This window comes from Erythrolamprus reginae, chromosome 1 (genome assembly GCF_031021105.1).
Source record: "Erythrolamprus reginae isolate rEryReg1 chromosome 1, rEryReg1.hap1, whole genome shotgun sequence".
Classification (NCBI taxonomy): Eukaryota; Metazoa; Chordata; class Lepidosauria; order Squamata; family Dipsadidae; genus Erythrolamprus; species Erythrolamprus reginae.
In genome coordinates, this window is record NC_091950.1 from 321295291 (window position 1) to 321313323 (window position 18033).

General features: G+C 41.1%; 1 protein-coding gene across 1 annotated transcript in view; it reads left to right on the forward strand.

The window, feature by feature from the left end:
- The first annotated feature begins 2597 nt into the window (after positions 1-2597).
- Positions 2598-18033, forward strand: part of PPP1R14C (protein phosphatase 1 regulatory inhibitor subunit 14C) — a 77398-nt gene continuing 61962 nt past the window's right edge. The window contains exon 1 of the mRNA XM_070740037.1: positions 2598-3168. Within this exon, the coding sequence (XP_070596138.1) occupies positions 2893-3168 (276 nt within the window). The 5' untranslated portion in view covers positions 2598-2892. The remainder of the gene's footprint in view (positions 3169-18033) is intronic.

An 18033-nucleotide genomic window follows, 5' to 3' on the forward strand; every position in this document is an offset into this window, starting at 1 on the left:
GAGAGCAATCATGGGCTTTCTCAGATATGCCCATGTCTCATCAACACTCCGCAGCTTGCACTGGTCACAATTCAAAGTGTTGGTCATGACCTATAAAGCCCTACATGGCATCGGACCAGAATACCTTCAGGACTGTCTTCTGCCGCACGAATCACAGCGGCCGATTAGGTCCTACAGAGTTGGCTTTCTCCAGGTCCTGTCGACTAAACAATGTTGTCTGGCGGGCCCCAGGGGAAGAGCCTTCTCTGTGGTGTCCCCGGCCCTCTGGAATCAATTCCCCCCGGGAATTAGGACTGCCCCCACCCTCCTTGCCTTTCAAAAGCTTCTGAAGACCCACCTTTGTCGCCAGGCATGGGGAAACTGACATACCCCTAGCTATTATGGTTTATGTATGGTCTGTTAGGTTGTGTGATTGTTTTCTTTTTTATAATAAGAGTTTTAAATTGTGTTTAACATTAGATTTGTACATGATGTATTGTGAGCCGCTCCGAGTCCTTGGAGAGGGGTGGCATACAAATCTAGTAAATAATAATAATAATAATAATAATAATAATCATTATTATTATTCTCAAAAAAATAAAGGGAACACTCAAATAATACATCCTAGATCTGAATGAATGAAATATTCTTGTTGAATATTTCATTTGCACAACTATTCCATTTGCACAAAAGCATGTGAAATTGATTGTCAATCAGTGTTGCTTCCTAAGTGGACATTTTGATTTCACAGAAGTTTGATTTACTTAGAGTTATATTCTGTTGTTTAAGTGTTCCCTTTATTTTTTTGAGCAGTGTATATTAATAACATAATATACATATTGATTCAGTCTTTCATAAACCAGTATCTTACTTTGCACCTATTTTCAGCTCCTACCCTGTTTCCTTCGAAAATAGGTCACCTCCGAAAGTAAGACATAAGAGTGGTTTCGTAGAATTGCCTAATATAAGGCATCCCCCAAAAGTAAGACCCAGGAACGTTTCATTTTGCAGCATTCCCGAACAGAACATATATAACATATATTTGAAGAAAGTATACCAGTAATTGTTGTACATGGAAATAATGGTACGGTAGTAGTAAGAAATTCTTGATAAGATTCAGAGTTTGTCTGGTTATGCTGGTTTGTGATGACAACTACTGTACAGTATATAATAAATGTTCATTTTTTTTGTTCAGCAATAAATGTGAATTCTTCTTCATTGAAAAAAGATAAGACATCCCCTGAAAATAAGACGTAGCACATCTTTGGGAGCAAAAATTAATATAAGATGCTGTCTTCTTTGGGGGAAACAGGGTATTCATCAGTGTGTTATGCATGGATTTGTATGAATGTAATTTAGTCAACAAACCACAGCTAAGACAAACTATGGTTTTTCATGGAAATGTCAGGCTGAAGCCATTGTTTTGAGTTAAGAGACTTTGGCCTGCCACAAGTAGAATAGTACTTTGGGAATTAGGAGGGGTGGTTGCATGAGGGGGAAAGATAGTAGCCACAACGAATTCATTCCAAAAGACACAAGGTCATCCTTTGTTCAGCACCATCCAGAAGTAAATGGGAGGACCATGGATGTTGAGAGAACCGGAGTGGTCCATGTGATGAACTTGTGGGTGTGGAGACAAGGGATGAATCTTAACCTGGGTGGGGAACTGTAGGAAAAGTTAGTATCGGTTTGACTAAAGTTGGTATCCCACTTGGCTCTGTTAATAAATTGGAACTTGGAAGAAGGCCAAGGCTTGGACCCTTGATTTATTTCTCGGATGTTTATTGAGATCCTGACAGGAAACAGATTTCAATCACTAATGTAAATTCATAGTTTGCCTACTCCTAATTGTTTGGGTAACTGCACACTTGGCCTTTGCTCACCCATACAGCTGAGTGTGTGACTTAAATGCAAATCTTGATTTACAAGCCACAATGAGCAAATCAGAGTCCGTTACACAGCTGCATGAATAGGTAGGCCCGCTTGGTGTCTTCTAGAACAGGAATCTCCAACCTTGGTGACTTTAAGACTTTTTAATTTTTATTTTATTTATTTTTGTCAATCAATTATAGGATAGTAGTTTATATAAACATAACATAGAAAGTAATGATAAGAAAGGACAATAGGACAGGGACGGTAGGCACAATGGTGCACTTATGCACCCCCACCCCCCCCTTAGAAAAGTGGAGAGGTCAAATGTAGACAATCTCAACTTGTGGACTTCAACTCCAGAACTCCTCAACCATAATTCCTCAGAGTTCCAGAATCCCTCAGAATTCCAGAATCCCTCAGTTTTGCTGGCTGAGGAATTCTGGGAGTTGAAGTCTACGAGTCTTAAAGTTGCCAAGGGCGGAGCGACCCCGTTCTAGGTTACTTGACGGAGGCCGAGAGACTTTTGAAACGTTTATCGGGACTCAAATCCCGTCAGCGTCAGAAAAAGACCAGCCCGGCACATAAATATCCTCTCCCCCCCCCATACGACTTCTGTCCGCCCAAGAGCTGCGCGAACAAGGAGGGGCGAAGCTCTACCGAGCGCATTTGAGGCCAAAGCGACCGGCCTTTAAAGGCGCAGGAGAGGCTTCGGGGCGGGAAAAGGCGAAGAACTTTGCCCCGACAGAGGGGTAAATGCGCGTCGTCGTAGCTACACGCTGGCGGTGTCTTTAAGGCACTAGTCCCCGCCCCGTTTTTCAAGACTGCCGGACACCCCGCCTTCCTCCTGCCGAACCGGCGGCGGAGGCGCCAGCAGTACCGTGAGAGGCTACCAGCCGCAGGTGTAAGGCAGGCGAGCGCTCCCGCACGGTGGCGGCGTGGCCGGAGAGGGTCATCTTCGTCGGCAGCCATACCGGCGGCGCTCCCCGAAGCACCGATCGCTCGAAGGAAGGGATTTCTCTGCCCACGAGGCTGAGCTGGAACATGTCGGTGGTAACCGGAGGTAGCGAACCGGGCTCCGCCGTCCCCGCCGCCGCCGGCGGAGGCGCCGGCGGAGGGACCCGGGTTTTCTTCCAGAGTCCTCGCGGAAGCGCCTCCCGGGAAGATTCGGTCGCCCCCGCCGTGGTCCAAGTCCAGCAGCAGCAGCGGCGCCACCAGCAGGGCAAAGTGACCGTCAAGTACGATCGCAAAGAGCTGCGGAAAAGGCTGGTGCTGGAAGAGTGGATCGTGGAGCAGCTCGGGCAGCTCTACGGCTGCGAGGTACCCGCGCCGTCGCTCATCGCCCCTTCGCAGCCCGATCGCGCGTCCGAATCCCGGGCAAGACGCCCCACGGCCCGTCGAGGGGCCGGAGACGGAGCGCGCCGCAGCCCTGGACGGTTCGGCTTCCGAACCGAACCGGCAACCGCGGACTTTTGGGTGTCCCCTGCCTGCCTTGTGCAGCCCGGAGGAAGAGCCGTCGCTGCTCTTGTGCCACCTCGCCGGGATCTTAATCTCACCCAGGCGATTCCTTGCTTTGGCAGGATTTTAAGTCCCTCGCTTTCTACTACTAGTGTATTTCGCTTGGCGGGGCTAAGGGGAAGAGCCTTCTCTGTGGGGGCCCCGGCCCTCTGGAATCTGCTCACCCCGGAGATTCCCACTGCCTTCCACAAGAGTCTTAAGACTCACTTATGTCGCCAGGCTTGGGGCAATTAGATCTAGACCCCCTGGCCAAGAATTGTGATGTATGGCTGCAATTTGAATTTGTAGGATTGATTTTTAATATATTGGGTGTTTTAGCTTACGTCGTTTTTAATTAATTAGATTTGTCTCTGTATTCACTGTTTTATATTGTATGCTGTGAATGGCCCCGAGTCTTCGGGGAGGGGTGGCATACAATTATTATTATTATTATTATTATTATTATTATTAATAATAATATTAATATTAATAATAATAATTTGCCTGTAGTAGAGACGGATCCATCCATCCACAGGCGAGGAGATCCTTTCCTAATAGTTGGGGAAAGGGCAAGTGGTGTGGGGGGAGAAGAGGGTGTAGTTTGCCTTATTGGGAGTGGGTGTTGAAGTGTCCCTGAGTGCTGCCACCTCCAAATGACATTCGTGGTCTTCCCCTCCCCACTTTTTTTCCTCCCTCTCCTGCTGCTACTTCTTCTTTTATTTGCTAGGGCAAGCCTTGCAATCCATGAAACGAGGCCTTATTTTGCATGCAGTGGCTAATTACCTTTGCTGTTTTCTTGAAAATAAGTAGTCTGTATGTACAGTTTGGGGTGTGTGTGTGTGTGTGTGTGTGTGTGTGTAGGAGATAAGCTTAGACGACATGCATGTGCTTTATGTACCATGTGATCCATGTCACAACTCTGTGTTTCTTGCCTACATCAGTTTAGCCGAGAATCCTTGACCCTGCAGGACAGTGAAGCTCTGATTTATTTGAGCTCAGAAGAAGTCCTTTTTTGCCTGCCTTCTTGGGTTTAAAATTCCTAGTGACATATAATACTGCACATTTTTCTGCCACTGTGGATGCTGTGTCTGTTCATCTTTCTGACTGCTAAATTCCCTCCATTTGCACCAAAGATAAATTCCTTGTCTGTCCAATCATACTTGGCCAATAAATAATCCCATCCTCTTCTCTCCTCTCCTCTCCTATTCCTTGCGTGTCCAATCACATTTGGCCAATAAATATTCTATTCTATTCTATTCTATATTCTATTCTATATTCTATTCTATATTCTATTCTATTCTCTATATTCTATTCTCTATATTCTATATTCTATTTTACATTCTATTCTATGCTATTCTATTCTGTGATTCTAAACTGCAGTTTTGGGATGAAAATAGATTTTATTCATCTCCATTGGCTAGACAAAGAGGGCTATTTCTGATCAAATAAAGCTACCCAAGGTGGGGGAAGAAGTTCAGGGGATGAACCTTCTGCATTCTTCCCCCCCCCCCTTCCCCCAAGTATATTTAAAGCTTGAGCCGGAATCTGTTGAGACTTGTGAACAGAGGAGTTAAATGAGAACCTGATTTATTTTCCTCTGCACCAAGGATCTTCCTGTTGAGTGAAAAGTGACTGACATTTCAATGTGATTATTAGCTGTCAAAAGAAACAAAATGCAAAAGGCATTTTATGCAGGTTCTTTTAAAAGTGCCTCTGAAGGGATAATATCTGACTACTTCTGGTTCTAAATGTATAGTATTTGTACTGGGGTTTGATTTAAAAAAAAAAATTGTAATCAACCAAATTACACAATGGCGGCATCTATTTCCATTAACATTTTGCCGTTTAAAAAAATCTTTCAATGCCTCACTCACACTCACTGAGCATAGCATTTATCAGTAGCATTTTAGATTTATATACCACTCCATAGTGCTTTACAGCCCTCTCTAAGCAGTAGTGGCAATGCATAAATGAAATCTGTTCCTTTAGAAGTAGCCATGTAATACCAAAATCATTTTCCTACGAAACTATCAATTTATTACCCAGCTAATATTTTGAAAGCAGACTTGCCTTTAAAACCTGAGGAACAACTGAGCAAAGGACTCTTTAAGAAACTGATGCATTTACAAAATATCCCATATTTTTCAATCTTTCCCCTTCCACCTTACCAGGAAGTTCATTAAGGAGGGAAAGCAGGTATATAGTTCCGTATCTCTTTTGTGGATAGCACAGTGTTTATCAACTTTGGCCATTGTAAAATATGTGGACTTCAATTCCCAGAATTCCCTAAGCAGTCTAGCCATCTGGAGAATTATGGGAGTTGAAGTCCACAAGGTTTAAAGTTACTTAAATTGAGAAACCTAGGAATTAATTATATGCAACAGGGAAATGGGGGCAGTAGGTCCAATCCCATATGCCAGACTGGACCACCTGATTTGTGGATGTCAAGGTGAGGCCATATTGTCTCCCCCTTTGGTAGCTGCTCTGTGATTTTCCTGCCTGTTGGTATCATCCCTTCCCCACAGCCAGCTGCTCTGGGCTGTCCTGCCAGCATGTCTGGCATATGTCTCAGACGAACCACTCCAGATTTGTCTGACCAACATTTTCTTCCATTGGGAAAACATATAGCAAAAATATAAGGATCTCTGGTCTGATAGGAACTGCAAAACTTTTTTTTTTTTTAAGATTAAGAAATGCAGTTACGCTGTTTCAAGTCAGTAGACATTAATTTAGTCGGAGATGAGGCTTTGTTGCAACCTAACAAGAACAAAGGATTTAATTAACAATGGATTATGTTGAAGGGTTCCTGTAAGCTGTATCTTAGCACAACCACCCAGTCTACAATAGAGGTAGAATAGTGAATGACATCGGAATAGAATAATACTGGAAGGTTATTATGTGTTCTTCTTTCTAGCTAACCTACAGCGCAGTAAGGAAACACAAATACAGTGGTACCTCAATTTAAGAACGCCTCTACTTAAGAACTTTTCTAGATAAGAACCGGGTGTTCAAGATTTTTTTGCCTCTTCTCAAGAACCATTTTCTACTTAATAACCCGAACCCGGAAAAATTTCCCAGGAAATTTGAGAGCAGCAAGAAGGCCTGGCCAGTTTTCTGCCATTCCCTCTGGGTTTTTCTCTATGGTGCAGTGTATGAAAGGCAGCCTCGCGCCGGGTGTATGGGAGGCGCATGCTCCTCCTCGCCGCCTCAGAGTCCCTCTTTTTTTTTAAGCCTTAAAGTTTTGGATTTCCCCCCCCCCTCATCTCACCTTCTCCCTTCGGCATTGACTGTCCTCCTCCTCTTCTTCCTCCTCCTCCTCCCACCCAAATTCCAAGCTTTTATTTCTTTCCTAATGGGTTTGCATGCATTATTTGCTTTTACATTGATTCCTATGGGAAAAATTGCTTCTACTTACAAACTTTTCTACTTAAGAACCTGGTCACGGAACGAATTAAGTTCTTAAGTAGAGGTACCACTGTACTGGATAATATGATGGGATATTATAATCTGTATTCCATTTACTTGTCTTCGGAGTCTTCGGAAAGGGGCGGCATACAAATCTAATAAATAATAATAATAATAATAATAATAATAATAATAATAATAATAATAATTACATTTCATTCAAAGTTTAATATAGCTGGACAACATCATAGGATGCATTCACCCAAATAAACAATGTGATTACTGAATCAGCCAATGTACCGAGTTTGCACAGTACACTGAACTATAGTGTAACAAAATAACCTGTGTTTTACTTACTAGAGAAAAACTAACCAAGTTTGCTTTTAGTAAATGCAACGGCTAGGTGCGTAAGAAACTGATTTAAGTAACTTGGGCAACCTGAGCCTATGAGATTACTGTGAACCACTCAGAGTCTGTGCTATAATATTTAGGGTGAATCATGTTGTATGATTGTCATACCCTGTTTTCTCCCAGGTCCTACCATTCTGCAATATGGGCATTGAGTGGAATTTCCTTTCTGCTTTCTGTTAGTTATTAAAGTTAGTTAGTTAGCTGTTAGTTAATAAGTCTTATGCTAGATAAGGACAGGATGAGAAAAGAATAGGGATACTTCTCTGCTATCTTCTTCAGCTGTGAGGCTGGATGGACAGATACCCTCTTCCAGTTATTTTCACATCTTAGTTTCCTTCAGTGATTTGTGTGGGCAGTGCTCACTTCCATGCCTAGGGACATTTAAATTGTCTTTTCAGAGCAATTCAGGAAAGATGCCTGTGGCTGATAGTACATCACTTTCTGGTTAGGTGCTGGAGAATTATTGTGAAGATGACTAAGTTAAAACAAACTGGGCATCCGCTTTTTAGGTTTCATGCTTGAAAGGAGACGCTCACCAGTAAATGTGCTCAGCAAAAAGCCATATTTTGGCTTTTAGAGTCATTTCAATATCCAACTAATGTTCAGTTCTAAGAGCTCCCTTTTTAGTTTTCTTTCTAAAGATTTCTTGAATTAACATATTGGCAAGAATTCTCAGGACTTTTGTGTGGAACCTACAGTTTTGACTATAATTCCTTCAACACTATCAAACTATTTACTAAGTCTGCACTACTATTAATCTTCTCATCCTTCCTATCACCCATCTCCACCCACAAAGGGCTGTATGATTGTAACTTTGTTGTGTGTATCCTTACAATTTATATTGACTGGTTCCTAATATGATTTGATGGTTTATTTGTACCTGGACTATCACTAAGTGTTGTATCTTATGATTCTCGACAAACTTTTCTTTTATGTACACTGAGAGCATATGCACCAAAGACAAATTCCTTGTGTGCCCAATCATGCTTGGCCAATAGAGAATTATATTCTGTTCTGTTCTAAGATTAAAATACCTCAGAGAATAGACATGTTGGAAGTCTATCCTTAATACAGGTAGTCTTCGACTTACAACAGTTCATTTAGTGACTGTTTGAAATTACAATGGCACTGAAAAATGTGACCATTTGTGGTCCAATGTGGATCAGTTATGACGTTTTTTTCACACTTAAGACCTTTAAGACATTCCCATGATCATGTGATCAAAATTCAGATGCTTGTCAACTGCTTCATATTTACGACCGTTGGTGTGTCCCAGGGTCATGGGATCTCCTTTTGCGACCTTCCGACAAGCACAGTCAAGCACAGGGGAAGCAGAATTCTCTGAACCAACTGGGTTACTAACTGATCAACAGCAGTGATTCATTTAAAGACTGTAGAAGGAAGGTCGCAACATAGGGGAAAACCCACTTAACAAAAGTCTCACTTAAAAGCAGAAGGGTTGGTCTCAATTGTGGTTGTAGTGTCAAGTACTATCTATGTTGTAGACTTCGATCAAAGGAATATAATGGGTGGAGAAAAGAGCAAATGTAAACTTTTTTTAAAAAAAAAACTAAATAAATAGAAATGTATACAGTTTCCTCCTTTTCAACTATTTCACCTCAGTAAACATTTTTACATATTCAATTTCCCCTTCTCCTACTTCAATTTACCCTTTATACATATAGTTCATAAATCAATTTATATACATAGTAATAGCAATGTACTCAATTTCTACTATACATTCTATGTTTATTCTATTTGCTTTTATTTATTGTTACTTTTTTATTCCTATATCATCTTCCTTATATTTTTATTTTTTCTCTCTTCCCCAACCCATTTTTGGTATTGCATCTCCAACGGTAGTGGTAGTAGTAGTAATAGTAGTAGTAGTAGTAGTAATAATAATAATCATCATCATCATCATCAGAGTTGGAAGGGACCTTGGAGATCTTCTAGTCCAACCCCCTGCTTAGGCAGGAAACCCTACATTACTTCAGACAAATGGTTATCCAACATCTTAAAAACTTCCAGTGTTGGGGCATTCACAACTTCTGGAGGCAAGCTGTTCCACTGATTAATTGTTCTAACCTGTCAGGGAGTTTCTTCTTAGTTCTAAGTTGCTCCTCTCCTTGTTTAGTTTCTTCCCATCGCTTCTTGTTCTACCCTCCGGTGCTTTGGAGAATAGGTTGACTCCCTCTTCTTTGTGGCAACCCCTGAGATATTGGAACACTGCTATCATGTCTTCCCTAGTCCTTCTTTTCATGAAACTAGCCATGGCCAGCTCCTGCATACGTTTTAGCCCCCAGTCTCCTAATCATCTTTATTGCTCTTTTCTGCACTCTTTCTAGAGTCTCAACATCCTTTTTACATTGCAAGGAGAATGTATGGGCACTGGTAAGCTTCCAGCAGGGATAATTTAATGCTGGCCAGCGATGGAATAGCAATAGCACCAGCACTTAGATTTATATACCGTTTCACAGTGCTTTACAGCCCTCTCTAAGTGGTTTCCAGAATCAGCTTATTGCCCCCAACAATCTGGGTCCTCATTTTACCGACCTTGGAAGGATGGAAGGCTGAGTTAACCTTGAGCCTGATTAGATTCGATCTGTCAAACTGCTGGCAGCCAGTGATCAGCAGAAGTAGCCTGCAGTACTGTACTCTAACCACTGCGCCACCCTGACTCTTAGCGAAAGGGTCATTTCTCTCCTCACCACCTGTTCTTACTATTGCCTAGTCTTTTTATTTATAGAAAAGGTGATAGACTGTCACTGTTCTGGGAGCAGGAGTGGGAAAATAAGAGGAAAGGCATGTTTGATCTATTACCTTTCCTGTTCAATGCCCTCATCCCAACAACATCTTATTGCTTGGTCTTGCTCATAACTAAATATTGGGAATGAGAATGAAGAGTGAGGATGCGGTCAAAATGAGCCGAGGTGGCGCAATGGGTAGAGTGCAGTACTGCAGGCCACTAAAGCTGACTGTAGGTCTGCAGGTCAGCGGTTCAGATCTCATCACCGGCTGAAGGTTGACTCAGCCTTCCATCCTTCCGAGGTGGGTAAAATGAGGACCCGGATTGTGGGAGCAATATGCTGGCTCTGTTAAAAAGTGATATTGCTAACATGTTGTAAGCCACCCTGAGTCAGGAGAAGGGTGGCATAAAAAAATAAAATAAATAAAATAAAATGTATTATAGGCATTATAGCCCTCAACTTACAACAGTTCATTTAGTGACCATTCAAAGTTACAACTGCACAGGGGAAAAAGTGACTTATGAACGTTTGTCACATTTGCAATTGTTGCAGGGTCCCCACTGGTCGCATGATCAAAATTCAGACCATCGCCAAATGACTCATATTTTTGACCCTTCCAGTGTTCTGGGGTCACGTGATCCCAGAAGACTGGGATCTTCTGCGACCTTCTGAAAAGACCTTCTGACAAGAAAGTCAATGGAGAAGCCAGATTTATTTAACAACCGTGTGACTAATGTGACAACTGCATTGATTCACTTAACAACCGTGGTGAGAAAGGTCATAAATGGTGCAAAATTCACTCAACAAGTGTCTCATTAAGCAACCAAAATTTTGGGCTCAATTATGATTGTTGGCTGACGACTACCTGCACTTCTTTGACTGCTATGCTTAAGTTCTATTGCTTAAGACGATACAGAGAGTCCTCGACTTACAACAGTTCACTTAATGACCGTTTGAAGTTACAACACCACTGAAAGAAAATGAGTTATGGCCATTGTCATACTTATGACTGTTGCAAGTATCCCCATGGGTCACATGATTTACATTTGGATGCTTGACAAGTGACTCAATTTATGACAGTTGCATTGTCCTGGGGTCATCCAATCCCCTTTTGTGACCTTCTGAAAAGCAAAGTCAATAGAGAAGACAGAGTCACTTGACAACTGGATTATTATTATTATTATTATTATTATTATTATTATTATTATTATTATTATTATTTATTGGATTTGTATGCTGCCCCTCTCCGCAGACTCGGGGTGGCTAACAACAATGATAAAAAACAACATGTAACAATCAAATTTAATAAAACAACTAAAAACCCTTATTATAAAAATTGCTATCTTATCAACAGCAGAATAGAATAGAATAGAATAGAATTTTATTGGCCAACTGTGATTGGACACACAAGGAATTTGTTTGGTGCAGATGCTCTCAACGCACATAGAAGAAAAAAGATACATTTGTCAAGAATCATGTGGTACAACACTTAATGATTGTCATAGGGGTCAAATAAGCAATGAAGAAACAATCAATATTAATGAAAATCTTAGGATACAAGCAACAAGTTATAGTCATACAGTCCTAAGTGGGAGGAAAAGGATGATAGGAATGATGAGAAAAAACTAGTAGAAATAGAAGTGCAGATTTAGCAGTGATTCATTTAACAACTGAGGCAAGCAAGGTCATAAAATGCGGCAAAATTCACTTAAGAAATGTTTCACTTAACAATAAAAAATTTGACCTCAATTATGGTCATATGTTTAGATTACTTTATTAGAGTTGGAGGGGACCCTTTAAGGTCATCTAGTCCAACCCCCCACTCAAGCAGGAGTCCCTACACCATTCTGGACAAATGGAGGTCCAATCTCCCTTTGAAAGTCTCAAGTGTTGGAGCTCTCACAACCTCCGCAGGCAAGCTGTTCCACTGGGTTGATCGCTCTCACTGTCAGAAAGTTCCTCCTTATTTCCAGGTTCAATTAAATTCAATTCAATTTATTAGATTTGTATGCCGCCCCTCTCCGAAGACTCGGGGCGGCTCACAACAACGATAAAAACAATATTACAATGGCACAAATCTAATATTAAAAATAACTAAAAACCCTATCATAATTAAAACCAAACAGCACATACATACCAAACATAAATAATAATGAGCCTGGGGGAAGATGTCTCAAATCCCCCATGCCTGGCGGTATAGGTGGGTCTTAAGTAGTTTACGAAAGGCAAGGAGGGTGGGGGCAGTTCTAATCTCCGGGGGGAGTTGATTCCAGAGGGCCGGGGCCGCCACAGAGAAGGCTCTTCCCCTGGGGCCCGCCAGACGACATTGTTTAGTCGACGGGACCTGGAGAAGGCCAACTCTGTAGGACCTTATCGGCCGCTAGGATTCATGCGGTAGCAGGCGGTTCCGGAGGTACTCTGGTCCAATGCCATGTAGGGCTTTAAAGGTCATGACCAACACTTTGAATTGTGACCGGAAACTGATCGGCAGCCAATGCAGGCCACGGAGTGTTGAAGATACAGGTTAAATCTGTCCTTGGTCAGCTTCCATTCATTATTCCTTGTCTGGCCTTCTGGTGCTTTGGACAATAGCCTGACCATCTATGGTAGCCCCTCAAGTATTGGAACACTGTTATCATGACACCCCTGTTGGCCATGTCAACTGGCCTAAGTCCTTCGGGATTGGGTGGAATAGAAGTCGAATAAGTGTATGTATGTATGTATGTATGTATGTATGTATGTATGTATGTACGTATGTACGTATGTACGTATGTATGTCAAGGGCTATCTGTAAAGTTGCTGTTCTGGGGAGATTTGTTCATTCAGGAATTCTCATTCAGGAATAGAATGAACAAAAATGAACTTCTTACAGTCTGAAAGAAAACTTGGATTAAACTTTTTCTATATTATTGGCAAAAGAGCAGGAGACTACCAAGTCCTAACATGCTGTTATTATAAATAGAGACTACCCGAAAATTGAGCTTGATTCCTAGTGATTATAGGGACAATCCGTGTCATTTTCTCAGCACAGTAAGAAATGGGTTTGCCACGGTCTTCTTTTGGGAGCCTTTTTTATAACTTCCCGATCTAGTCTGCTACCCTGGGATTTCCTGTGGTACAGGTAGTCCTTGATTTACAACAGTTCATTTAGTGACCATTCAAAGTTACAACAGCATTGAAAATAGTGAGTTAGGGCTGTTTTCCACACTTACCACCTTTGCAGCATCCCCAGGATCATGTGATCAAAATCCAGATACAGTGGTACCTCTACTTACGAACTTAATTCGTTCTGGTTCTTAAGTAGAAATGTTTGTAAGAAGAAGCAATTTTTCCCATAGGAATCAATGTAAAAGCAAATAATGTGTGCAGTTGGGGAAACCATAGGGAGAGTGGGGCCCTTGTTTCCTCCCAGGATATTCCTAGAGAGGCTCCATGGAGGCTTCTCCCCGCCTTTTCCGGCCCTGTTTCCTCCCAGGAGATTCTTAGAGAGACCCCACAGAGACTTCTCCCTGCCTTTTCCGGTTACAGTTTTGGAGGCTCGGGTTTGTAAGTGGGAAATGGTTCTTGAGAAGAGGCAAAAAAATCTTGAACACCCGTTTCTTATCTAGAAAAGTTTATAAGTAGAGGCGTTTGTAGGTAGCAGTACCACTGTACTTGGCAACTGGGTCATATTTATGAATGTTACTAATTTATCAACAGCAGTGATTCACTTAACAACTGAGGCAAGAACAGTTGTAAAATGGGACACTTACTTAACAAATGTCTCTCTTAACAACAGAAATTTGGTCATAAGTTGAGGACTTCCTGTGCTGACATACAAGGGCTAGTGAAGCTGATCCTGCTTAGCTACCTTAGAACTCAGCTGTTTGACTCGGTATTGCCACCTTTGGCGATGTTCTCATTATAGCTCTATTCAAATACGACATGTATTGTATATTACTTTGCCTGAATCTTAGGAGCAATAGATTTGAGAACAATGAACTACCAAAATAGTTCATTTATTTTTCTGTAAAAACATGATCTTACTTTTCCATTAAAATTCTCAAGGTGACTTACAGCTACAGTTCAAGTAAGATAAGTGCACTCTAAAATCACAAGGTAAATGGGAAAAATGGAATGTGGCAGAAAATTAATAGATCAGCAATTTGCCGTCTCATTTTTACCGCTTGAAACAAACCTTTGTGAGCCAAATTGCAAAACATAGAAACATAGAAGTCTGACGGCAGAAAAAGACCTCATGGTCCATCTAGTCTGCCCTTATACTATTTTCTGTATTTTATCTTAGGATGGATATATGTTTATCCCAGGCATGTTTAAATTCAGTTACTGTGGATTTATCTACCACGTCTGCTGGAAGTTTGTTCCAAGGATCTACTACTCTTTCAGTAAAATAATATTTTCTCATGTTGCTTTTGATCTTTCCCCCAACTAACCTCAGATTGTGTCCCCTTGTTCTTGTGTTCACTTTCCTATTAAAAACACTTCGCTCCTGAACCTTATTTAACCCTTTAATATATTTAAATGTTTCGATCATGGAGAAGGTAACACAAGCCTCCTACTAAAAGGGTTTATACAGATTAGGTAAACCTTCTCAATTTAGGATATCCTTCTGCAATTTTGCTGTCACGTTGGACAGGTATTCTGGTTGACACAGAGAGAAAACTCCATCCTGCATCCAAACCAGATGTTAACATCTAATAAGAGTTCTCGATGATCGACCCAGATTGGATCGTGCGGCATTATGCTGAGGCACATATATTTGCTTTCATTCATAATAAGAATTCCCTCTGCAGTAGATTTATTAGGAGATATATAGGAGCTTTTCTTGGTCTTGGTTCATTTACAATTTATGGTAAAAAAAAAAGATGACACTACAAATGAACTAGAAACTGGTGAAAAAAATTATAAAAGGTAGAGTCACTGCCTTCCAAAAACTAACCTGTGTCAGAAACATTGCTGGTCTTGAATTGTAGCAGAAAAAGTTTTTTTAAATGTTCAGAAAGACAATCTAGTGTAAAGAAAATTTCCGTGATGCAGTGATAATGTGATTAGGGCATAGCTGTAGAAATGGGTCTGGTGGTTTAAAATGGACAAAAGCATACTTGCTCATAGCCAGGAGGATCTCTAAAGGATGAACCTGGTTTCTCAGGTTGACTAGAGCAGTGATTTTCAACCTTTTTTGAGCCGCGGCACATTTTTTACATTTACAAAATCCTGGGGCACGTCACCAACCAAAATGATACAAAATGACACTCTAAGACACTCTCCTCTCTTTTTCCATCCCTGTCTCCTCCCCCCTTGTGTGTGTGTGTGTGTGTGTGTGTATACACACTCTTGAAACAGGTGAGGGCTGGGGGGGTTTTCTCTTATTCTTTGAGTTCTTTTTATCATATGCTTTAAATCAAGTCACTTCTCTCTCTTTTGTTTCTCTCTCTTTCCTCTCATTCTATGTCTCAATCATTTTATCATTTCTCTTTTTCCCTCCCCTTTTTTCTCTCATTTCTCTCTCTCTCTCTCTCCCTTCCTCTCCTTTTCTCTCTCTCTCTCTCTTGCTTTCTTTCTCTTTTTCTTTCTTTCTCTCTTTTTCTCTCCCTCTTGCTTTCTTTCTCCCTCTTGCTTTCTCTCTCTTCCTCTCTTTTCTTTCTTTCTCTTTCTTTCTCTCTCTCTCTCTCTCTCTTGCTTTCTTTCTCTCTCTCTCTCACACTCACTCTCTCAGCAAAAAGTTGCGAGACCGGAACCTGAGCTTCCTTCTTCGCGGCACACCTGACCATGTCTCGCGGCACACTAGTGTGCCATGGCACACTGGTTGAAAAACACTGGACTAGAGCATAAACGAAAATCCAAATAAGGACCCGTTCTTAGACAAACCGTTTCATGCCTGCAAGCAATTTGGATTACCGAGAAAGCAATTAAGTCTTTGAATAAACTTGAGCACTGTGTAAATTCTTGTTCAAACCATAACTGTATTACTCAGATTAAGAATGTGAGTTGCCTGCGGGCAGGCAACTTTTCCAAGCATGTGTCTCATCCATTTTTGCCTGATGAGATAATGTCACTTGAATATTTCATACTCACTGTCTTGGGTAAGTGGCAGGTGACATTTTGCCTTCCAAACTTCCATCATGTGTGCATCCATGTTGCATGTACAGTAAAGATGACTGCAAAGCAACTGAATATGTACAGAGAATTTGATGAAAGCACAATTGTAAAGTTATGATGTAAACGTGTCTCAAAAGGAGAGATACTGTTCAACATTAGCAAGTCTAAAGGATTGCACACATTGGTTCCAAAATCCTATCTATGCATGAAAATCAATAAGATTAGAGATAATAGTGAAAGATGGAGAAAGAGATCTAATGTTAAATACCGTAGTTCAATACAGATGTCAACCCAGTGTGAATTTACTGTAAAAAACACCAATAATACATGCTAGGGAGAATAAAGAATTATACATCACCAAAAAAGCACAACAGAGAATGTTCTTTCTGCACTAATTTAGGAAGGTCAAACTGCCCAAGGAACTGCTGATACAGTTCTACAGAGGAATTATCGAGTCTGTCATCTGCACCTCCATAACTATCTAGTTTGGTTCTGCAATCCCACAAGACAGACATAGACTTCAGAAGATAATCAGAACTGCAGAAAAAACAATTACTGCCTTCCATTGAGGACCTGTATATTGCACAAGTCAAAGAGTGGGCCATGAAAATATTTACTGACACCTCGCATCCTGGGCATAAATTGTTTCAACTCCTATCCTGAAAACGACGCTATAGAGCATTGCACACCAAAACAACTAGACACAAGAACAGTTTTTCCCCGAACACCATCACTCTGCTAAACAAATACAGTGGTACCTCATCATACGAACTTAATTGGTTCCAGGAGGAGGTTCGTAAGGTGAAAAGTTCGTAAGATGAAACAATGTTTCCCATAGGAATAAATGTAAAAGCAAATAATGTGTGCAAATCCTTCAGGAAAATCCCACACTTTAGAAGGGAGGCGAACAGAGGGCAGGGAGGAGCAGCTAAAGGGGGCGGGTGGAAGAAGCAAGGCTAGGCTAAAGGGTGAGTGGGAAGGAAGAAAGGCAAGGGGGCGCCGCTCCCTTTTCTTTTTTCAAAAGACACAGTTTCAGTGCCTTTGCAAGCATGCAAAATCTTTACTCCTCCAAGCTGCCACTCCCTTTTCTTTCTTAAAATGCAAAATCTTTACTCCTCCAAGCTGCCCCTCCCTTTTCTTTCTTAAAAAGACACGGTTTCAGTGCTTTTGCAAGCATGGAAAATCTTTACTCCTCCAAGCTGCCCCTCCCTTTTCTTTCTTCAAAAAAGGGGGGGGAAAGAAACCCCTTCATCCCAGCAGCAGCTGCTTGGGTTGGTAAGGTGAAAATAGTTCAGAAGAAGAGGCAAAAAAATCTTAAACACCAGGTTCGTATCTTGAAAAGTTCATTAGAAGAGGCGTTCGTAAGATGAGATACCACTGTAATTCCCTCACCACTGTCAAACTATTCACTAAGGCTGCATTACTATTAATATTAGTCTTTTCATCATTCCTATCACCCATCTCCTCCCACTTATGATTGTATGACTGTAACTTGTTGCTTGTATCCTTATGATTTATATTAATATTGATTGTTTCCTGATTGTTTGTTTGTATCCTATGACAATCATTAAGTGTTGTACCTCATGATTCTTGACAAATGTATCTTTTCTTTTATGTACACTAAGAGCATATGTATGAAAAGACAAATTCCTTGTGTGTCCATCACACTTGGCCAATAAATAATTCTCTTCTATTTGAGAATATAAATGTGATAATGCCATATATCAAGTAAGGGTGAGACTGCATCTAAATATTATTCCCTGTTCTTGTTGCCACACCTCCAAAAGGATACCATGGGCCTAGAGAGAGTTCAGAAGAGGGCAACTAAGATGATCAAAAGGGTGGAGCAGCTTGTGACTTTTGGGGAGCGAATGAGACGGACGTGATTGAGGTTAACAAATTATGCCCAGTGTGGATAAAGTCAACAAGGAGAAGGTGTTTCCCCTTCACAAAATACTAGAACCAGAGATTGCTCAATGAAATTGAATCCTGGAAGAATTTTTTTAAAAAAATAGTTTCCTTT